Consider the following 24047-nt stretch of genomic DNA (forward strand, 5'->3'; position numbering starts at 1 on the left):
AGTGTGACTGTTTGCCCCACGGTAGCTGTTTTAGTTTGAAAACTCCAGAACAAGCCTCACTGACCACAGCTGAAAAAAAGGAAGCCAATGGCAAAGATCCAAAAACTGCATTACTAATGGCCACTTGAGCCACGCTCTAAATGCACCGCCAGTATGGCCAGTTACAGAGAACAAGCTTTGGTTTCTATAGCAGGTGAAATTTTTTTTATTCACCTGATTGGATTTTAACTTATGGGTGCTGCAGCTGTGTCTTCAAAAACACCACAAACTTTTAGCAGCTAATACTTGGGCTTCAATATGTGAAGACTGAAGCCAATGAATGACATCACCGTGGCCATGTCCATCATTTATGTACAGCCAATGCTCCAGAAAAGCTACCAATCCCACCAACTGCTGCTTCAAAACAGGAAGTGTTGATGCATCGTCTATCAGTTTATTCGCTTCGAAAAGAAAAAATAAGGAAAAAAAATAGAGCCATTGATCAGCACTTGGGCTTTCTTAAAAATCTATTTTTTTAAAGTATTCGTTGCTTTTTTGTTCATGTTGATTAAATGCTGTGTTAACAAATGGCTTTTCAATGACAATCATCCATCTCCCAGAGTGTACATCCTTTTCAAAATAAAAGACATTCAAGTTACAGAAAACAGAGAAAAGCAGGAAATACTGATTTTTTCCCCCATCTCATTTAAATTATCACTCTTAGTATTTTCAGATTGAGGAACTGCTGCACTTGGCTCCCAGTCAAGCACATCTCTGGTAATGTAAATGCTTCACTCAGACTGTTGCGAGCACGGAGCTACAGGCCTCAACCAGACACGCTCACTTGGTTTAACTGCATTAAATATCAAAATAACATTTAGACAGAAACATTAAACAGAAACAAGTTTAATAAAAACACTTAAATGCTTTCACACTTCCGCATGCCTGGCAGAACAACTAACGTCTTCTGTTCACTGTCCTTCATGGCGATACCAAAGGGAGTTGCATGACGGCAGCAGAATGTATGGCCCTTCGGTCGGAGACGAGACAGGCTCACAGTGGGACAAACTTTATGCATTTCCTCACATTAAATGCGGCGCAGATGAACAGTTCTTGTAGTGAATATGCTGTAACGGAGCACAGTCTGTAAAGGGTGGGGAAAAACGCGGAGGCGACAGGGGAGGAAGTCTACAGTCCAGCTACCAAATCACACTGAGATTTTCTACTTCTGCATTTGGTCAATGTCCTCCAGGGATTCAAACATCCGGGCCTGGACGAGACACGAAGATGCAGACTGGCGCCATGTTATAAATCCAGGAGAGGCAGTGAACCAAGTGCTCAGCTGAAGATGAAAGCCTACAGGATGGTGCAGAGGAGAGGGGTGGAGTGTTGGTACTGGGAGCAGTCTGACCCTTCTGCTGGACTTGGGGATGGAGCGGGAGACGTGGGGCTCTGTCTCTCAGCCCTCCATCCCAAAGTCCTCTGTGAACTTCTTGACTTTGAGAAGGTCTTCGGTGTTAACTGTGGGGCGGGTGGTGGACAGAGAGCGCAGCATGTCCGACTGCAAAGTAGGGACACGGACACACACACACACACACACAGTTCATTATTGTTATTTCATTACTGTTATACTGCATATTTAAATACTGTATATCACTGTGAGGTCCTTTCAATCCAACAGAAGCTTTCTTTATGCAGAAAAACTGTCCAACATATCCTTTATCCCTTCTCTGCACACAGCCTAATCATCTCAGCCTCACCTCTCCAACTTTGTCTCCAAACTGCTCAATGAGCCGTCCTTATGATATTACTGGTTAATAGTACTATTACTCATTAATAATCCCAATGAAAATCTTAGTATCTTCATCTCCACCACCTCCACCTTAGCCTCATCTTGAAACCAAACATCACAGGAGGTCTTATCTTATAAACCTTCCTTCAGCAGTTTTACATGTATAATGAATCTGGCTGATAATCTATGTCATTGTTGTTCATTGGTGGTGGAAAGGAAGATGGTAATATGTCAGTTTAAAAGAAAATCAAAGCTGCTGTTAGTGAAACAACAGATTTTCCTTCACGTTCCTGCATCTTACCATGCAGACTATGGGCTCCAGTAGCTTATCACTAGGCACGTCCATCCAGGTCATCTCTATAGCCCCAGGATCGCCAGGGGAACATGGCGTCAAGAGGTCATCCACCATCACCTGGTTGTTGCTTCGGGATGGACCGCGGACCTGCAGGAGTAAGGGGGAAAAAAGCTCCTGTGCAGCACCGATTAATCACACCAAACACTGCAGCCTCCACGTGAAGGCTTCATCGAACCCCGCTGAGTCTATGGGCGATCTTTGAGACATTAGTAACTCAATCTCAACTACATACTAAACACAATAACTTAATTAAATTCATGTTAAACTGGTTAGTTTGCAGTATTCCATTCGCACCAGAACCTCTCGCCACAAGAACAGTTTCTTCCCCTCTGCTGTTGGACACATGAACAATAACCACATGACTGTCCCCGCCACTAACACTAACACATGACCCTACGCTGTGTCACTGCATCATTTCATGTTTGGCACTGATCACCACCTGCACTCATGTATATATCTTTCTACGTAGCACTCATAATTCTTATTCTCATGTATATATCTCATGTATATCTCATGCACATATCTTTCTTTCTACATAGCACTTTAATTCTTATTGTCTGCACTGAAGCACCGCAGCAATTTCCTAATGTTGTAAACCTCAACATCTGGCAATAAACCCATTCTGATTCTGATTCTGATAACATTTACAGTAACGGAGTCTGTTAGACTGCTGCACGCCTGAGTGATGATGCTCTTTAATAGTAATATACTGTCTAGTAGCTGAAAAGCAGCTCTAATTCCTCATTCCTCAACATCTGCTTACATACCATGGACAGATTTGACTAAAACCTGACAGTCAGCAGAAGCACAGGGCAGCTGATCACAGGTACTGGAGCTCACAGGCTTGGTTTTTTGGGGTGATTTCTTTTACAAACAAGCTTAAAACAGCTAATTTTTAACAGAGGATGAACTGAACTTTAATCAAGACTTATAAAGACCTTATAAGTCCAGGTAACAGGGCCCCTTTCAATAGTTCATTTATATCACAAAGATCCAAGATTGAAGATTTCACAGGTTTCTTTCTCTTACCTTTTTGAAATGTGTGGCAGATTGGACCTTCCTAACGGGCTGCATGAGAGCATCCCGGACGATGATGCTGATGTCGGCACCGGAGTAGCCTTCTGTTTTGCGGGCGAGCTGCCGCAGGTCGGCCTCGCTCAGGCTGTGCGGTGTGTTGCCCAGATGGAGGCGAAACATTTGAGCCCGAGCCGGCTCCTCTGGCAGAGGGATGTAGATACGCTTCTCAAATCTGACGCACAACAAAAATAACAAGCCCGTCTTACGGATGCTCCTCAACACACGTACACTTAAACAGCACACAAGAAAAGGTATAACAAAGCAAAGCGTAGCTCTAAAATCAACTCGTTACTATTAAAGTTTAGAGGAAGTGAAGCAGGAGTCGGATACTGGGTTCACTGGCTGTAGATTGACCGCTTTTCCTTATTTCTGCCATAAATCCCACTCCACTGGTCGATGCTTATATTAAACACGACCAAAGTTTTAAATAATCAGTCTATGTAGCTCAGACTTCAGGATTATATATAGAATTAGTTTTAGACATTTTTTATATGCTTGGCTCGATATGATATCATCAAGAATGGATATCCCTAATAAGGTCTCAGGCACGCAAATAGCAGCCAGTCAGATGAATAATAACCAAAGTTGGCTTAAAATGTGGGTAGCCTTATAGACACAGGAGCTAAAATGTTTTATTTCAGGCAGATGATAATTCGATGGGCTGTTCCAAGGCGAGTATATCGAGCTCTGAATCCTACAAAGCTCGTTTAGTGGAGTTCAAGAGCCGCATCTCTGATTTGTTTAATAATTCTATAATACATAATTTGTATTACATATGCTTCTAACTGGGTATACATTTAAGATTATGCTTCCACAAGACACCGAGTGGATTACAAGTTTAAGATGTTATTAATCAGCTGTGGATTTCAGTGCCACTTCTTACAGGAGCTGTCTTCTTTTTGCATTCCCAGCACTATTCACCAAAAATGCAAGCCTGTACAGATCTGACAGAAAAGCTGATAGCTGCTGGGAACTCTTTAACTCTATTTCCCAAGAGGAGGCAGGATGATTTTTATGCTGCCTGCCCTCCTCAGTGAGGTGAGAGCTGTCGATCAGAGCGATCTTTCACTCTGTTCAGTAACAATTACAGAAGGAACTACTTCCTGTTTGAAGCCACATCCTTCTCGTTTCAAGTGAAACGTTTCTTTTTTCCACATTTTAATTTAACATTGAATTCAGCTTTTGTGCTTAAATGGAGGCAAAATGTAGCTGCTGATGAACGTGTTGTTGGGTACTGCTGGTTTCTCCAAGTGGCCATCTAAATAAGCTGAACTATCCCCCAGCAGCTTGTGTTTGTAATGTGCCCATGGTAACGTAACATAACATGATGAGCCTCAGCCAACGTCTTCTAACAGATCACACACACAGTGCACTGTTTCCAAAGCACAGACTTTTTTTCATAATTGTTCATCTAGCCGAGGTAATGCGCACTTATTTTGAAAATTCAGTCGCTGTCAACGAGCAAGCTCTGGCCCTTCCTGTTTTCCCTGTGGCAGGTCTCCTGAAATCTTTTCTTCATTTAACACTTTATATAAATACCTCATGGAGGTTGGTCTCTACTCTTTGCTGGATGATCTGTAGGGGCTTTTCTTTACTATAGAAAAGATCCTGTCATCACCCATGTCTGTGGTTTTCCAGGTCTTCCCATGTGCTTCCATGTGTGTTTTCCTCAGTATGTACAAAATAGTTAGCCACTCACGATCTTAATAATATCCATACTAAATTCTTTTTCTGTATTAACAGCCACAGCACACTTGAAATCACTTCCTGACCAAAGTGTTAAAGTACAGATGCAACACTTCAGTGGTCAATGCAATATGATGGGTTAACCCCTCAACTTAGAATTGAATGTTTGCACTTGAAGCTTAAAGCATTTAGCAGTAACCCAAGTATGTTTTGATACAAAGGTAAAAAGACAATAATGATGCCACTGTCCAAAAATATCTGGAGCCAACATTAAATTCTAAACGTCATAGAGAACAACTCACAAGAAGTTTGGACAATGTTTTACATGGTCAGCATTCAAAATGAGAGCTGGAGCTCAGGTGTGTGTCCACACAAATGCTTTGTTAACAGCTGAGTAGTTTAAAGGAGGAGAAAAAACGACATCAGACTGTGACACCATGGTCAGCAGTCAAAAAGCAGTATGAATCTTAACATTAACATGCGTTTAGACAAACAGATTAGAAAATCACTTTCTGAAATATTCCCCAAATGCAGGAGGATTTAATAAGAATTTAGATTTCAGATTCATCCTAAAACAACAACACTTCAAGCCCTGTGGTTTCTCCATTTGGGTTCAAACTAACAGCATCAGAATCTACCCGAGTTCAAAGGTTTGTGTTTTCTTAACACACCAGAATTAGAAGTAACATGACCAGTGTTGGGACTAACGCGTTATTAAGTAACGCGTTACAGTAACTACGTTATTACTGTGGTAACGAGCACGGTAACTAGTTATTATGCCAAAATCAGGAACGCGTTAATCGTTACTGGGATTTAGATAGGCTCGTTATTTGTTACTTCATGTGGTGGCTATCACGGAGCTTCCACAGATTCAGTAACATTAGCAAGTGATGGAGGCCAGCAGGTGGATGAGGGAAAGGGGAGGCAAGAGGAGAGACCTGAAGCGGCCGCCGGTCCGAGTGTCAGGTGAACTGAACTTCAGGTAAGAAGTTATGACCTGCAGTCCATCTGGGTCAGATATGAACCAAGTTTAGTTGGAGTTTATTTTCGTTATGCTGACTTTTTTGTACTGCGTGCTAGCTAGCATGACGGAGTTTCTATACAGCTGGGTGGGTGCTATGATGTTACTGATGTTGAACTTTATTTTGTTCATAAGGTTAGTTAGTAGAGTTGCCAACCATCCTGTAAAAAACTGAATCGTTCCGTATTCAGAGAAAATATTTCATATTGAGCTGAAAAGGAACACAGTTTGTTCCGGACTTCAGCTACAACGAAAAAGACACAAAGCTGGAGTTATTCTGTGCTGCACTTCTTTGCTGCACAGCTGCCTCTTCTTCTCTCATTCTCTCCCCTCCCTCTCCCGTTTCTACTTCAATCATGAAACTGATCAATGATCAGCCCACTTTGCGCCAGAAAGAGGAAACCATTGATAGATTGATACATATATACCATCAGAACAGTGAACATCACTGTCACAACAGTGTTTGTTTTCATTCAAAGGCTTTATGATTTTTCCTATAATGGTGGGCCGGTCAATCAAAATGCCCGTGACGATTTTTTGTCCCAGTCCAGCTCTGTATGCAGCTCATCTGCAGTCTGGTGTTACCTACATCTTCCTACTCAGAAGGCAGAATTTCTGAGTTCTGAGTACAATCGAAAGCACCACGACTGCAGTTTTTGTGTTGGATGTAAAAAGCGCACATGACGCTGTGACGTAGGCTAGAATCACGGCGGCGGTCAACGACGGTCGAGGCGTGGGATTTCTCTCATGGAAATATGCACATTATCTTTTCCTTGCTATTGGTAGGTGGCACAGTGCACTTGTGGCAAGTAAGCAAGCTAGAAGACTGGCACTCTTGCTGGGTATCCAGTTATGGAAGAAACACATTAACAAGAGCATTCTGAGTAAAACCAAAGTTACTTTCCCTAGTAACTAGTTACTTTGAAAGTAACGAGTAACTTGAAGTAACTGAGTTACTTTTGATAGAAGCAACTAGTAAAGTAACTACGTTACTAATTTAAAGTAACTTACCCAACACTGAACATGACAGAATTACCATTGTGATGAATAATAACAGTGCAGCAAAAGTACATTTTTTGGAATAAAAAGCCCCACAGAATATAAACAAAACACACACACACACAAACATCTGAGATGACCTCTGACCTTCTGCGGATGGCGGCGTCCAGCACCCAGGGGATGTTGGTGGCTCCGAGCACCAGAATGCCATCATTGTTGTTTCCGACACCTACAAAAGCAGAGTGTCAATCTACACAAGCACTTCTTTTGAAACTCTGGAAAACTCTCTTAACTGACTGTAGCAGGAATAACGGTCAGTGTAATTTATTTATACAATATAAACAATGATGAGCTACTGATGCCACACAATAAAATTGTTTATATTCTGTGGAATGAATACCGTACTAACAAGAAAAGTTATGAAAACAGAACATGCCTGACATCACCACAGATCGTTCAACCTAAAGACAAATAAGTGACAAATAACTAAGTCTTCAACTGAGAAATGTGTTGAAAACAATCAGAAAACTGTTTAAAAGGATTTTTCACATATGATGGTTACCAGTGCTGCCACCACATACACTTACATCCAGAAAAATCACCAAACATTTGTGTTTTTTAGAAGTTCCTCTTGTGGTGCAGAGCAAGCACAGTGAAGTTCTGTGGTTCTGTATGGTTCTATGAACTCTGAAAAGGCTGCTGTGGTCTTAAGGTCCCTTATTTCAATCCATCACGGTGATGTGATCCAGGTTCCACAAAGTGTTAACAAGATTCGCACATTCAGTCTGACACAGATGTGAGGCTGAAAAAAGCCCCTCTTTGCTCACATCATCAATCTGACTTGAAACACTGCAGACGCCATGTTTTTCCAAATGGCTGTGCCTCAGGTTTCAACAATATTATTTAATACTGCATATTCCTCACACTTCATATATCCGATAGCACTCGTGTGACTCACCCTGCATCTGGACCAGAAACTCTGTCTTGATGCGGCGGGCAGCCTCGCTTTCATTCTCGTTCCTCGAGCCGCACAGAGAGTCCACCTCGTCGATGAAGATGATTGAAGGTTTGTGCTGGCGAGCTAGATCAAACAGGTTTTTCACCAGCCTGAGAGAGACGGGCAGAGACGGAGTAAATATGTCTGAGGGATAGCAATATTAGACCATTAGTTTTTTATTACTAAGAAATCGATTTAGTCTTTGAAGTAACAAATGTTGTAATTATTGCTCATCACCTTTATGCAATTTAAGATGAGACCTTTAAAGATTAAAATTCCAAAATACTCAGTTATCAAAGTTGTTTTTTTCCAGTATTTCTACTTGCTAAATCACATATCAATCTGTTTATTAAAAATATACTTACAAAACTGTTTCAGCTTTATAAGTTCAGGTTTCTACTCTGGTACAGTTGAATATTTATGGAGCTGTTTAATTGATATTCTGCTAGGATAACAAAACAGCTGTCCCCAAGGCTGTGAGGAACTTTAGAAGCATTTCTGATATTTCCTTTTTACCTCGCTTAAACAAGTGTACAATACTAAAAATTAGAAACACTCCTGACTCAGAGTGATGCTGAAAAACTAGTTCATCCATTTTCCCTCTCCAATATTGTACGGCCTTTACATGACAATTTATAGCACGTTGAGATGAGAGTTGTTGGGAATTGGCTCTATGTAAATTACACTGAATTGAAATGACGCATTGAAAACATACTTCTCACTCTCTCCCAGCCACTTCGACATGAGGTCTGAGGAGGAGACAGAGAAGAAGGTGGAGTTGTTGGCCTCGGTGGCCACCGCCTTGGCCAGGTATGACTTCCCTGTTCCCGGAGGACCGAAGAGCAGGATGCCTCTCCATGGGGTCCGTTTGCCTGAGAAACAAAAGACACAGAAGAAAAGTTTGTCTTTAAAGTAGTGTTGATATCAGTGTATGACTGCTTACTGGGTTTAAACAGAATGAAGAGACTTGAGACCTACAGTACCTGTGAAAAGGTGAGGAAATTTGATGGGCAGGATGACTGCTTCCTTCAAAGCTTCCTTAGCTCCTTCCAGCCCAGCAACATCATTCCACCTCACATTGGGTTTCTCCATTACAATAGCACCTACACACACAAAAAAAAAGTAATGATGACACACCTACTGGGATGCAATTAATAGACACAGCTGTTTGATTATGACAAAACCAAAGAAAATTGTAAGAAATAATATCATAAATAAATATTTAGCTCCACATGATGGGGTTAAATCCCCCCCAAGGCCACTCACCCATAAGCTGTTCCTGCAGTTTTTTCTTCTCAGGGTTTTCACCCTCACTGTCACTGTCACTCCTAGAACACGGAACATAAAAATCCAATAAAGCCTAAAATGTTGGGGTTTTTTTTTTACATTTAAACATACAAAAAAAGGACATCGTACTTGTCATTGCTCTGTGCTTCTTTGACAGGCTTCTTGCCCTGTTTGTCTTTATTCTTCAGATAGTCCTTCAGTTTCTCTGCTCTGTCCAGGTACTGCATACATTTTGCTCGTATACTCTCCTTCGCCTTGTCGCTGTGGGCCTCATCTGGAGTAAGAGAAGATGTTGCCATCAGCAAGGTGTATGCAAAACACAAAGAGCTCAGCTACCTGTCAAGATAAGATACTTACATTTTATGGCATGTAGGAAATATTCCACAGCATGCTGGTACAGGCGCAGAGCCTCCTCATAATTTTTCGCCTTGTCCTCCTCTGTGGCTTTAGTGACAAGATCAATGGCTTTCTGTAGCAGATGCAAAGATATAATGTTAAACCATGGAGTCAAAAACAGGCAATAAACACATGTCATAAACACAGTTTTGTTTTCACTGTGTATATTATACCTGGGCCATCTGCTTAATAGCTTTAAATGCACCTGCTATCATTGATATGCACACAATACACAGCTGTACCTTTCTGTTAGTTCAAGCTCAACAGCCTTTGGTACCCGAGGGAATGCTTCACTGCCATACTAACTTTAAAATATTTCTTTCATCTCAGTCCTGACAAAACCAAGGCTCTTGTGTCCGGCCCTGACTGATTCACCGAGGAAGTTAGCCAGTCAGCCTGCTCGCTGATAATATCAAATCATCTGCTAAGAACCTTAGCATCATTCGTTATTATCTAGTATATTTAAATCTCACATTTCAAAGCTCGCCCAGCTTTCTTTCATTAAAGAAACATTGCAAACATGAAACCTTTTTTTTTTCTTCACCCAATCATCCAGAACTTTTAGTTCACACTGTAACTGTCTCCCACTTACTTTTGCATCCCTTCACTGGCTTCCAGTGAAATTCAAAATTGTATTAATAGCATAAAGTCCTACATGGCTTAGCTCTCGCATAAACATGGAGAGCTACTGAGAATTTACAACATCTTTAAGAATCTCAGATCATCTAATCACGCTCTTAACTGTTAAAAACAGAGGAGCCCACGCTTTCAGGTTACACCTCCTAAAGTCTGGAACAGCATTTCTCAGTAATTCAGGTCAGCTGAACCTGTGGTTTGTTTTATAGGATTACTGAGAACTTTATATAAGTTACTTTAAAAAAAAGAAACGAAAAGCAAAGAAAAGAAAAACAATCTTTCTCCTATTATTTTTGGCTATAGGTTTACATCTGATGTATGTATAAAAGTTGCGTATATATATTGCGATAAATGCAAGACCATGTGCTGGAACATATTCACTTGTCTTTAATGTGTGGTTTTATTTAAACTGTGAAATACTTTGTAACTCTATTTATTTAAAAGTGATAAACAAATAAAAGTTGTTATTATTATTAAAACAAAGAACAAGCTATTCCTTAAGACAAATATTCACTGTGCTGCTTATAAAGCCAGTCGTCAGACTAAAATAGTCCCCCCAAAACAGCAACGCTTTGTTTTCTGTCCTTTTAACTGAGCGAGCAGGGCCACACAGGCCGGCTAACGGTGACAGCAGATACCGTTAGAAACACCCTACAGGCGAGGCACAGCCAGTAGTACCCGCAACAAAGCCTATCGTTTCTATAATATGTAATCTAGACGACATATTTATTGTAACACCAAACCAAGGCAATCTTACTATCAGCTGTTTTGTTAGCAATTTATCTTGCAGTACATCCAGCCACCTTAGGGTTTAGGAGCTAACCGTTATTTTGTATGAAGGTAGCCGACAGGCTAGAAACTGTGTTTTGAATTAGAATCTTTCTTTAATTGTTCAGTGGAAAAAAAATAAATTATCTACCAAATGGCTCGAAGAGTCTTCGTAGCTTCCAGAAAATTCTTCCGCACGCAACCCAGTGTATTCAGAGTTGTAAAAAAACCCGCTTTTTGCTCCAATTATACACAAATCAAAGGCTAGCTCTGTGACCAAACTGAAGCGGGCTAACGTTAGCCAGCTAACAACAGCCTACCTGTAATGTTGACGTTGTCATTTCATCTCACTTTAATGTGACACGCGCAGATTTCTGTCCTCTGTTCCTCCCCAAAGGTGGACACCCGAAGAAGTGATGTCTTTACCAGCCCTGTTCTGTACGAGGACTGCACGCTCCTGTCATGACAAAACAAAACAGTGGCTAATGCGGCGGCTAGCAAAGATGACAGCTCGACCCAACAAGACGTCAACCAACAGGGGCAGTGTTGCCAACTCCTCAGTAAGGAAAATCGCTATTGGTTGTCCTAGAAGTCGCTAAATGACGTCATCGCCTAATTTGCATAATTGGTCATGCTAATCTAATCGTAACCTATGTTGTTGGAGAGAGAAATAACATCGTGGAAGAGACATAAAGTGAGTAAAAAACGTCCTAAATGCATTTAGAGTTTATTTAGAACTACAAATTAAATTTCTTTTAGCAATTATTGTTTTTTTTTAATGTCACAATTCCAACCCTGCTCCTTTACCCGGTTTTGGGCCGGCAAAAGTGACCCAAATTAGGCACTCTGGTGGAGTTATTTTGGCTACGTTCACATTGCAGGTCTTAATGCTCAATTCCGATTTTTTGATCAAATCCGATTTTTTTGTCTGCTTGTTCACACTATAAATAAAATGCGACAGCAAACGCGCTCTAGTGTGAACGCTCAAAGCGGCCCGCATGCGCAAAAGAAGACGTCACACACAACGAACTCCGTTTATACCCTGAGCAAACAATATTGTTTGACTGATGACCGTTAATATAAAGACTTCCGACTTTACGTTTCCCAATTTTTGCTTTAAGTTATTTTGTTATTTACATAATAATGTAAATAACCTAATAATTATCCTTATTGCTGTTTTAGAGGAGCAGTGCTTCAAAGGATAGTTGCAGATTTCTGTCAGAATCTACAGATTATACAGAACAAATAAAATGTTCACGTTTCTCCAACGTTGTCTTCCCAACAGTTTCACTGACATCTACACTGGATGGCCAGGAAGCGTTCGCGATGTCTTCTCCGGCGCTGATAATTGGCGTCTGTCTTGTGTCAGTGACGTAAAAGACGGATTTAATGCGACATGACCATTCACACAGCAGTCGCTTTCTGAAACATCGGATATGTATCGAATTCAGTACCACATACGAAAGTGACCCAGATCGGATGTGAAAATATCGGATTTGTGCCGTTCACACTGTCATACCATTATCGGATATGGGTCGCATAGGGTAAAAAAAAATCGGATTTGATGCGCTTTCGCCTGCAGTGTGAACGTAGCCTTTGTGTGTGTGTGTTTATAAGTAGTTTTAAACCTTGTGATCCACAAAACAGCATAAGAGTAAAAGAGTAAAAGAAGAACTGACTGCGTTACAGCACCCGCTGCTTGTTGAGAGTAAAAGTGATACGCGCTTTCACGTCGTTTTTTAGCGACTTTTTTTTTTTTTTAGAAAAAAAGTCGCTAAGGGGTCTGAAAACTCGCTAAATATAGCGACAAAGTCGCTAAGTTGGCAACACTGAACAGGGGACCTCATACGTGACAGCTTCCGGCGAAAACTTCCAAAGGGCCGTGCCGTAAAAAAAATAAATAAACAAATAAAAATCAGCAAACATGTAGTCACCACATGAATTAATAATACACCAAGGTTATTATATTCTCAGAATTACATTTATATATAAATGTAATATTTTTCCGAGACTATAGAGACCATTTAACTTGGAAAACAACTTCCGGTTTTGTAGCTAAACTAATAAACTTGACAAACGTCAGGGACCTTAGCAAATGTTCAATGGCCTGCAACTACTGCCACCTAGCGGCCACAGCCACAAGCCTTTCTTTAAAGGCAGGAGTAGTTGGAGAAACACTGCGCTCATGTGAAATCAAGTATTTGGGAACGTTGTAGAGTACCCAACTGAACCATGCGAGAAAAAAAAATTATGGGATAGTTAAATTATGTTTGTGTGTGGTGTGTTTTAATCTGTACATATATTGTGACTGTATTATATAAACCCAGAACACAGCAATATAAAATTGGATTTTGAGTGTAATGTTCACTCACACTCTGATGGATGCATCAGGGGCAACTCGGGCTTCAGTGTCTTACCCAAAGATGCTTTTCAGCAAGCAGCCTGGAGGAGTCAGGAATCGATGCACCGGCCTTCAGTTGATCTTCCACCTGATCCACAGTCATCCCTGACAGACGCACCGAAATATGACCCCCACCAAAAATCTTCCTGACGCTTTTCCTCCACAAACACGTTGAAAGATCTATGGGTACTTCTTTGAGCAGCAATTTTGAAAAATTATAAATAACACATTATAAATAATAAATAAATGATAAAGGAAAAAAAAGTATTGAAAAAAGTACTAAAAGTAATCAGTAACTGTCCAAAAGTCCAGCCAGTCAATGTAATTGTGCCATTCAGACTAACCTGCCACTAATATCTGGATGTCTAGTCAAAGTTCACTAGAATGGAAACAAAAAAAATGTTTATAGCGTGTTTAGTATTAAAAAGGTTCAGTTATCATAAACACAAAGATGCTCTGGTTCATCTGACTGAGCTGTGGGCCACAAGTCACACAGAAAACCACTGAAAAACAACACCTTGGTTTCTGTAACTTACAACAGTTTTATTGGTAGGTATGTACATTTGAGATTACTACATTGTTATCATACATTGTATACCGTCTCTTGGAAGGAAATCTAAAATACTTTGCATATGACAGGTTGTCGCAGCAGCATTTATCCTCGCGACTTTTCAGTTTCATGATTGTGTTGGACGCAAGCTGCCACAGATAATACCTTTGGTTCCACAAACCCCTTCTTTGAAGCGTTGCATAGACAGAACAGCCACGATTTGAGAACAAAGAGAGGAAGGAGATAAAAGGTGTACATTCACAGGTTTAAAAGGGGTTTGACAGGTTAGTGCATCAAGCTCAGAGAGGAACAGGACGGCCTCGAAGCTTCTTAAACTTCACATAATCAGATCAGGTAGGAGCAGTTAGAGTGACAAGAAAGCAAAAGTGTGGTGTAAAAGCGTATCCCTTTCACTACTGCTTCAAATGTTGCAGAAACTGACTTCATGCCAGGCTGAGCATAGCTCAAACTGTAACGTTTTAAGAGAAGCAAAGCTTACTTCAGCTGTAATACAGCCAACATTAACTGTAGCTTGAAAAGGCTTAAATCGCTAAACAGGAAGTGAGTGTACTGTGATGAATTTTCACATTCATTAAAAGAAAAAGAAAAAAGCATCACAAGGACACGATGTCCCAAATGCGACAGAGGTCATTCAGGCGGGTGACTGTGCTCCGTATCAGAGAACCGGGGTTATCTTGTTTTCCTATGTTGCAGTCAGTGCGCACAATGGCACATTGTGTTCTTTTGGACCTCAGACAGAGGCTCTACTGAAGGGTAACTTTAGCTACATGTACCATGAATAAGCTGACAGTGATTAAAATGTGTTTATTACAGTCACGTTGAACTCATTAACCAGCCAACGCAGGCAAAATGAACTGAAGGGGGAAGAAGGGTCAACTTGCATATATTGGGAAAAAAAAATAAAAATCTGGTTCAGTCAGTTAAATATCACGTGCATCACATTGTGTCTGTCAGCACACTGACTACATGAACACCAACACTGCTGCGAGTGACCAATACGACTTACAAGCGCTCATCATTTCTCAACATTTAACACAATTTTAGCACATCGGAGGGATGAACAAGAATGAATGGCTGGCATTCTTTTTCCCTGTGCTAACTTTGCATTATAATCAGTATTGTTGATGTTAAAGGGAACACCTGCTGCTCTTTTCCAACTCGATATTTTTATTCTGGGACTCCACAAGAGTAGCTCTGCTTGATTTACAGTTTAAAAAAAAGATAATTTATCTACTAGACCCTCAGATGAGTCTTGATCTGCTTTACATGTATAATTTTAGCCACAGGCCCTTAAAAGACACCACCACCCTTTCAGTAAAGGCTAACTTTATTCTGATTGGTTGATTTCTGAAAGGTTGCTGAGGGGGGGGGGGGCTTAAGTTTGAGAATCATAACTCTCAATCAAATCTAATCTGGAAAAAAAAAAAAAGAGTGGGGAGGACAAACATCTGCAGCAGGTTATAGCAGAAGGTTTCTGTTAGGTGAATATCAAACTAGAGCTTTTTACATGTGTACATATACTCTTTTCTTAACCTTGCATCCTGTTTTTTTTTTTTGTTCCTTGAACTCAACCCATGAGTGAGTGAAAATGAAATTTAAATGTGGCCACCACATGTGCACCTGGCTGCTTAACACGAGTCTGTCAGTCTGATAAACTGGAAATATCGAAATGACGTTTGTCGGCTTTGTTGGTCTTTGGCAGCAGAGTCACAATATTTGTTAAATGAAGAAACTGTTTTTACAGAATGAGTCATTAAGCTGGCTGATTATTTCGAGCAAACAAGGAAGCTGAGGAAGGACTGACACTTTCTATTCTTGGACCCATCATTTCCTCTGTGCTCATTAACTTGACCAAACAGAGTGCCGAACTTTTAGTTTAATAATAATCTGACTTCAAGGCAAAAAATAAAGATTTTCACATAATTTGGCTGAGACTTCAAACTGCTCTCTGCTTTAGGTTCAAACTGGGATCACAGGTTTATGAGACAATAATTCCTAAACTGAGCTGTGCTAGAGGACAAATAAAGAGCTGGAAGCGAGCGCAACAGGTCCACCTAATATGAGAGACTTTTTTTAAACTTCTGTTAAGGTTTAATATTTTTCACTTTGGGTGCTTAAAATGAGAAAAATTCACTGTAGAACTTGTTGGGTAAACTCGGCCATTCATGGTACTCCAGAGGAACACTGATCTTTGAACATTCAATCACCCAGAAATAAGATATTACAACTTTCCTGAATCTGTTTTTTGTTTTTGTTTTAGGAGGTGAGGCAGTTTTAACATTCACTGTCAGTTCACTGTCAGCTCACTGTCATGTGACGCTCCTGTTAAAAGGTATTTGACCACACAAATGCTGATGTGGGCATGGCAACCAGAGAGGTGTAATCACAAGCGAAGCAGAATGAGATGAGACGATGTGGTAGTGTAGGTGTCTGAGTCGCGGGTGGGGGAGGTAACGCACGGTCATGTCATATATAATCGTCATATATAAACATCAGGAAGTCATGCTTTCAGGAGATACACACTAAAAAAATCGTAACATTGTTTACACTATAAGAGTAATACTATTGCTTGTGCATGACTGAAGCGTAAAATTCTCTTATTGTGTGAATTTAAAAAAAAAGGGAACACTATAAAGAGTGTCTCTGACTACAAGTAACAAGGCACAGTTGGTGATCCTGATTACAACAGTAGTTTGGGATAATGTGCTAAAACTATGAGGCACACTATCAAGCCAACGGCAGCGTGCAGCGAGGAAAGACACTCGTCCGCAGAAATCTTTCACGCGCACAACCTCCGCTCGGGTAACTGCATCGCGACTCTAAAGCAGCGTCTTCCTCTCACAAAGACAAACACGCATGCTTTAAAAAGAGCCCAAAATACACCGGAAGGCTGTCGTGGAATGATAGGCAGAGTAAAAACTGGGAGCGTTTACCAATCTGCGCTTGGTCAGTTAAAAAAGCCTTCCTTTAGTTCGATGCACTTCACTAACACGTTTCTTAGAGCGCACAAGTGCTGCAATCTCATAAGCACATCGGCTGCATCAACATCTCATCGGATATTTATAATGAAATATATTTAAAAAGAAAAAGCCCCACAATCACGTGGAATGTTATGAGACTGTTAACTGCTATATATATGTACATACTTTTTGTTTTCTGTGAAAACAGTCTCCCTTCACCTCGTGACTTAAAACAAAGTGCCCCTTCCTTGTACCTCGCCTCGCAACGCAGCTGACCACAAGGGGCCGAGGAGAAGCTGGAAGAGAAGGCACATTTTTGAGACAATCAGACAAAGCACCTCCTTGGGTTAAGGTTCCCCCTGCAGCACCATGCCAGGCCTGACTTCAGCTGTGAGCGGACAAGTTGGAAAAACGAACAAGATATTAAAAAGAAATGAAAACGAGAAAGAAAAAAGAATCCTCTCATCCACGCTGTCAGCATTTGGCAGGCTTCACGTCAGAAGACCCATGCGAGTGAGTTTGGCTGACAGGAAGGAGTGCAGGACGAACACCACTGGCTTTGGACCCGAGTGGAGATCAAACACCTGTAGGGTGGAGGGAGGGAGGAAGTTGAAGAAAAGAAAAATTCAAGATATCCAAGATATTCCCTTATTCAAATGCAGATTATTGTTTTATTTGTTCCTCAACACTTTTATGGAAAATGGAAAATATTCCAGCTTTAATGAAATGGGCTGAATAGAAACAGTTTTCCAGTTAAAAAAATACATTTTAGTATTTTACTGTATAACACTGACCAGAAATATCTTTATTCCTGTTCTACAGATCCCTGACAGGTTGCATTTTACCTTAATTTTATTTCATATTATTTAATTTTACTGATCTTTATTTGCACTTTGACTTGCCTTCTGTGGATGGAAATGTAATTTCTTAATCTAAGGAATATAGTCCACAATAAATAAATAAATAAATAAAATCGTAATCACAATATGTTACAACCAGTGACAGTATCTCAAAAAGTCTGACATCATAATACAATTGAAAAACAGAATTAACGGCACACTATCCACTACTGCATACTGTGTGGCACAGCTGGAACAGCTATGTGGTGGAGGTTCTTTAGGCATACCAGCTCTCTCAGGCTAGTTGGTAGACGGAAAACTAAAATATGCAAGTGGGCTTCCGGTCAGTTTGACTGCTGTAATGTAAATTACTGTTTGTAATGCACGGGTAAGTGAGCTTTCACATCTTTATGATAAATGAACTGTAATTATTCATGTACCATTAGCTTCAGTTCGCCTTCTTGTTGACATTCTTTTCTCTTTTTTCCCCATAATGAAAAACTCAACATGATTTCGGCTGGTTTAGCGTTTCAACACGCAGACGGTAAAAAAACATTGATGGAGATTCTGTGTTGAAAAAATGAAGCCAGTCCTAAACCTGCATTCTACCTGAAAGCCACCAGATGGCGATAGCAGGGGCTGCAAACACACTTTAAATCCTACTGAAGTCTACGGAAAACAGCAATCTTGCTGAGGACTTTATGGACTCAGTCACGTGCTTTGGGTCATTTTTTTAAACTATTAAATTCAGTTATTTAAATATTGGTCAAAAGTTGGCTAACCACTTGTGATAGACAAGTCATTGGTTGGACCCGCCCGCCTTCTCACCACTGTTCCCTCTAAACTGAGCGCGTGAGCAATCGTGCACTGCTGACACAGTCTTACTTTAATTCCAATTCAGGCTGGACTTTTTTTTGTGCACAGCGCAGATTATCTGTGTGGGGAGACTGTGTCAGCACTCAGCGCGCTCAGCTTAGAGGAAACAGTGCTTGTCACAATCAAAACAGCAGAAATGTTGTGGATTTAGAACAGACTTCAGAAACTAACCGGAGACGACATGGCAGCTACGACCATCTCTTATATACACACATGGTATATTTGGTACATAAATATTTCAGCATGACGCAAAAGTTTTAATAAAACTGAGATTTAGGAATATTTTTGACATTCTTAGGTTTAAAAAGATTTTCCACTCACAATACATTCATAAACTGACAAGTTGCTTTACTACAATTTACCATTTCTCCCTCTGGACCTCCGAAGTCAAGGTACAGGTTGCGTATTCCATCGTCGGCAGACATTTTAAGCTTCTCGTAGGGGTATCTGTACAGCACAGCCCCCCCGCTCGGGTCGGCTGGCTCCCTCGTCACAGTGAAGCCTTTTTCATAGTGTAGAGTCAGCCTAACTTCCTGTCTGTTCAATGTGCAACCTAGCGGAGAGGGCGACAGGGGAAAGCGCTCAAGAAAAACTAGTGCACAGGTGAGTCACAGGGAGAAATGTAACAGTGCCGATGTGCAGAGGCTGGTTCTGGAAAACGTTGGGCTGAAACTAAAATGTTTTTCATTCTATTATTACTTTCCCAGTTTCTCAATTATGTGAAGTTTTCTAAAACTAAACAGTTCTATGTTCAAATGAATTTTTTTCATTAAACTTTTCAAAACACAACAAATCAAAAAGTTTAATGCAGTAAAATATTTAAGGAAAACACAAAGAGTGATAAACAACTGAAACTGATTTGTTTACACATAAATGAACATCAAGCTTTTGTATCAAACTGAGTATGAAGTCAGATTTATTATTGTAACAAATCCACTCTTACAATAACAGTGCTGATTAACAGTTGCAGTCCAAAGACAAGTTTGTGTTTTATATAAAAATCCAGGCAGCCTGCCGCAACGTGACCGTGAGGTCATCTGATCTGAAAGCATTTCCATGCGCATTACTGTAACCTGAATGGCCCAAATGTTTCTGCACAACTGTGTGTTTGTGTAGCAGCGGGACAGGGAAGGAGAATAGGAAAAAAAAAAAGGCTGAGGCTTTCCAGTGCTGTTCCGGCAGCCAACTATTGTTCTGCACAGAGTGGAAACATTCCCCTTTGCTGCCTCCCATTTCTGCCTTTCCTACACAGAGCTGCTCTTTCTGAGCGATGGCACACTGTTGTGAGTCAGCTGCTGTCAGAAGCTTCCTGTCACAGTCCAAAGTACACAGGCCTATAGACAGGAAATATTTTATCTCTTTATTCTATTGCTCTTCTTCAAGTGGCATAGACTGTTTAGTTCACTGACTAATATTTCTTGATTTCCACTTAACATTTACTTGGAAGGAGGTAAAGGTGAACCCACATCCTCTGGTTCAAGGTCTGCTTACAACACGCTTCTGCTAACATGTGTGTACCAACACAGAGCACACACATCGAAACACGTACACATGCCACAGTGACGTAATCCACTGTGTTTGTACAGAATAATAAAGTGCCTCCTGTGGGCACAAAACCATCAACCTATTGTAAACTTGGAATAAGATACACTGTCAGAAAAGACCCAGGTGACTTGGGTCACCTGGGTCTTTTCACGTGTGTTGTAATTAAATGTTCTTTTTTTGGTACTGGTTTTATTTTGTTGTATTTATCCGCGAGACGGTCCGTGAAAATATTGTCAGACATAAACCGCTCCGTAGCACAAAAAATGTTGGCGACTGCTGGTCTGGACCACACTACTAAGTTTTGCTCTTTCAAATGAGCCACAGTGCTCAAAGGGGCACAATTGTTGTTTCTCATTTTGTTTTTGTACTCAGGAAAAATGCTGCTGTGTTCAGACACCAAATACTAAAGAATAAATCAAAATAGCAAAGAGAAATTAAAAATGCATGCCATGAAAGAGTTCGGGTTTTAGGAGGTTAAGAACGCAGAGGTTTTGGTCCATATGACATGACTGTGTCACGACAGCATGACATGTGGAGGTCACGATCCAGTTGATCAGCAGTTTCTCTCCCTCTTCTCCAGTCTGATGCTCAGTTTGAGCTTCAGCAGGTCTTGGCCATATCCACATGTCAAAAAGCTGTGATGTACACTTGTACCTAACAAAGTGGCCTATGATTTTTTTTTATAACCATTTAGGCTGACCGTGCGGTAAATGAATCAGAAAGCCAAACTAATTTTATATTATCAATAGAGTATTTTCAAGAGACTATTGTGATTGTATTATATTGCCACCTGTTACAGCAGTGCGTCACCTGTTATTCATCAGCCATTGCTGCTAGCAGAGTTAGCATTTAAAGCTGCAGATACTGCTAGCACACCTGACCTCAGATACCCCTGTCAGTACTTTATCGTGTGGTCGTCTCTTTCTGCTACATGCTAAGATGGTGGCTGCAGGTTCACACTTATCTTAATGCCAGTTATGACGACACATTTAGGTTTCCATGAAGCACTTAATTCAGCTGCACCTGAAACTGTGAGCTAATTATTTAAAATAGCAAGTGGATGTTAAGAAAAACAAAACAGGCAATCATTCAGACCCTAAAACTGTTATGCTCACAGTTGGTGTGGGCCACAGCTTGTGAGTTTTGCTTGATGTGTTTTCAGCTTTGCTCATGATCTCCAAACTAAAGACTATAAATGACACCCACTCACCAATGGAGACTTCTTTGATGATCTCAGCGGCCGTGTGCGTCCCCTGCACGAGGGCTCGCGTCCATGATGACAGATCCCAGTGGGTCTCCACTCGGAAGATGTGGGACTCGATGCCCCGGCCCGTTCCAGTCCGAGTGGCAAACACCAGGTCTGAACCCTGGGCGGGAGAACTGCGGGCGCTGCCTGAGTGAACCAGTCTGGGGAGACATGACGATACAGGCAAAGAGAACGTTATTGAAGGAAGAAAGACAGAGGAGGGTTCATTTTACTTCCCCATAACCCAAACTACATATTTAATGATTCTCCAACTCATCCCTGTGCTATATACTTCTTCTTCTGGTCAACATGTGGAAACCACAATATCTGTAATGTTGCAAGAGCATGCAAAAATCTTCAGCTTGTCTCCCAACATGTCAGGCCTGTGTTTGTCCGTTTAACCCAACTAAATGCAGCATTAACGTCATTACGTTGCAGTTCCTGATTATAAAGAAAAAAGGCACAATGTATTCTGCTGTAATTGCAATCAAAGATAATTCTGCTTTCTTCCAACCTGCCGTTCTTCCAGTTAACATATCTATGATGTTTCTGTGGGTCACTGCCCCCTCCCATCGGTAGAGATTTGGAAAAGATTAGTTGCTGCTGTTGAGAGGAGTTCCTTTGATGCCGGCAACTAGAAATTTCCAGGTACTTACCACAAAAATTACAGCTCGTCAGCAGTTCCAGGAAAGTTTCTTTTGACACTCAGCTGATCTGCTGTTGAATATTTACTCACGCTCAGGCTCAAAGGCCAACAGTTCTCATTTTTAGCAAAAGCAGAAACATCTGCACAATGAAAGTGAAAATGAAACCCACTTTACGAATACAAATGTAATAACAAACAGAATGTAAGGACCTTTAACCTCCTAAGACCCGAAGTCTTTCACGGCATGCACTTTCAATTTCTCTTTGCTATTTGGGCTGATTAGGACCTGATGAAGGTAAAAACCTGATTTTTACCTGATTTTTGTTTCTAAAAAAAAAAAAAAAAATCCACACGTGTGGACATTCGTTTTAAATTTCGATAGAACAGTGGCAGTATAACATCCTCGTAAGTGGACATCAGGCCGTTGTAGAGCAAAATTTGGTGCTTTGGTCTAGACAACCCAAAATGTGATGTCTCCATATGTGGATGCCAGGTCCTCGGAGGTTAAATATCATAAATGTTTCTGTTCAGCAACCAGACTCTTTTCAAAAACAATTTTTTTTAAACCAATTTTACCAAAATCGTATGATAACAAAGGTTTATTTATTATATATAATACATTACAGAGCATATATATACTTATTACTGTCAATGGCATAAAGCTCTTTTTAAGGATTTAAGACTTTTAAAAACCTGAAACATCTGATAAAATATGACAAAGAAAAAAATGTCACAAAACTAAAAATCTGAAAGCAGAGCTGTCAGTAAAGATGTGAATAAAGACTGAATGTAACTGCTGGTGTGTTTACCTGGTGGCGAGCAGCGGGTGTGTGAGCACAGGCATGGACCAGGACTCTCGGCTCCACGGCACCGATTCAAATAGCAGGATGTCCTTCTCGGTCAGCGCCATGACCACTGGTCTAAACTGCTGGCGTCCACCTTCTAGCTGGACCTGAAGAAGAACGTTGAGTACTGCTTAAGAAACCTGGCCTTGATCACACAGTTTTAGCGAACTATAGGCCTATTTCCAAGCTGCCTTTAGTCTCCAAGGTTTTAGAGAAAATTGTTTTTAGTCAACTGAAAGATTTTCTAGATGAAAATGGAATCTTTGAGGTTTTTCAATCAGGTTTTAAAACCCTTCACAGCACAGAATCTGCATTATTAAGGGTTTTGAATGACATCCTTCTGGCATGTGATTCTGGTAACCATGTTGTTCTTGTCTTGCTTGACCTAACTGCTGCCTTTGACACCGTAGACCACAATATTCTAATTTCTCGATTACATGATGTAGTGGGTATTGGTGGCACTGCACTTAATTGGTTTAGGTCTTATTTGTCAGATAGAACTTTCTCTGTCAGCCTTCTCGGTTACGAACCGTCTTCTGCTCCTCTGTCATGCGGCGTCCCACAGGGCTCAATTTTAGGGCCACTGCTCTTTTCACTGTATCCATTGTCTCTGGGTTCTATCCTTAGAAGGCATCGGATCTCATTTCATTGTTATGCCGATGACTGCCAAATTTATTTGCCACTAAAGCACAGGGATGGCATCTCCATAAAACCTCTCTTGACATGCCTAGATGACATTAAAGCTTGGTTGGCTCTAAACTTTTTAAATTTTAATGAAAAGAAAACAGAGCTGTTGGTGTTTGGACCCAGTGGTACCTCTGAGTCGTCCTCTGTAGATTTGGGACCCCTGGAAGTCTATTTTAAACCTGTTGTTACTGACCTTGGTTTTAAGTTGGACAGTGATTTTAAATTGGACAACCAAATCAGAGCAGTGGTGAAGTCCAGTTTTTATCATTTAAGGCGACTGGCAAGAGTAAAATCTTTTCTTTCGAGGCAGCACCTTGAAACAGTGATCCATGCTTTTATTTCTTCCCGCCTGGACTACTGTAACTCAATTTATGTGGGGGTCAGTCAGTCGTTGCTCTCACGTCTGCAGCTGGTTCAACAGGAACTCGAAAAAGAGAG

At 40.8% G+C, this 24047-nt stretch overlaps 2 protein-coding genes across 2 annotated transcripts in view; both read right to left on the reverse strand.

The window, feature by feature from the left end:
* Positions 1–869: 869 nt before the first annotated feature.
* vps4a (vacuolar protein sorting 4 homolog A) lies at positions 870–12020 on the reverse strand. The gene is made up of 11 exons (XM_086301955.1): positions 11314–12020; positions 9551–9662; positions 9323–9467; positions 9173–9234; positions 8890–9009; positions 8622–8778; positions 7868–8016; positions 7057–7138; positions 3156–3375; positions 2073–2213; positions 870–1540 (listed from the first exon to the last, which is right to left on the reverse strand). Exons 1-11 carry the CDS (start codon positions 11332–11334, stop codon positions 1439–1441), a joined length of 1311 nt encoding a protein of 436 aa, XP_086158081.1. The 5' UTR covers positions 11335–12020; the 3' UTR covers positions 870–1438.
* A 1896-nt stretch (positions 12021–13916) lies between these two features.
* The window catches only part of sntb2 (syntrophin, beta 2), a 36684-nt gene continuing 26553 nt past the window's right edge, over positions 13917–24047 (reverse strand). The window contains exons 4-7 of the mRNA XM_086301954.1: positions 22887–23029; positions 21396–21592; positions 19003–19193; positions 13917–17509 (exon numbers count right to left, since the gene is read on the reverse strand). Coding sequence (XP_086158080.1) covers positions 17417–17509; positions 19003–19193; positions 21396–21592; positions 22887–23029 — 624 coding nt within the window. The 3' untranslated portion in view covers positions 13917–17416. The remainder of the gene's footprint in view (positions 17510–19002; positions 19194–21395; positions 21593–22886; positions 23030–24047) is intronic.

Source organism: Aulonocara sp. 'chitande type north' Nkhata Bay, linkage group LG7, assembly GCF_057382095.1.
Source record: "Aulonocara sp. 'chitande type north' Nkhata Bay isolate Kocher_YH1m ecotype deep benthic linkage group LG7, A_spYH_male_GT1.1, whole genome shotgun sequence".
Taxonomy (NCBI): domain Eukaryota; kingdom Metazoa; phylum Chordata; class Actinopteri; order Cichliformes; family Cichlidae; genus Aulonocara; species Aulonocara sp. 'chitande type north' Nkhata Bay.

What these genes read in the sequence shown, in the direction of transcription:
- vps4a (XM_086301955.1), bottom strand. Translation starts at nt 11,334, where the DNA reads ATGACAACGTCAACATTACAG. An exon ending in ACTGCAGGAACAGCTTATGG is followed by an intron (nt 9,010 to 9,172) that starts GTGAGTGGCCTT and finishes TTGTGTGTGTAG; the next exon opens with GTGCTATTGTAATGGAGAAA. An exon ending in CTGCCACACATTTCAAAAAG is followed by an intron (nt 2,214 to 3,155) that starts GTAAGAGAAAGA and finishes TTACTCCTGCAG; the next exon opens with GTCCGCGGTCCATCCCGAAG.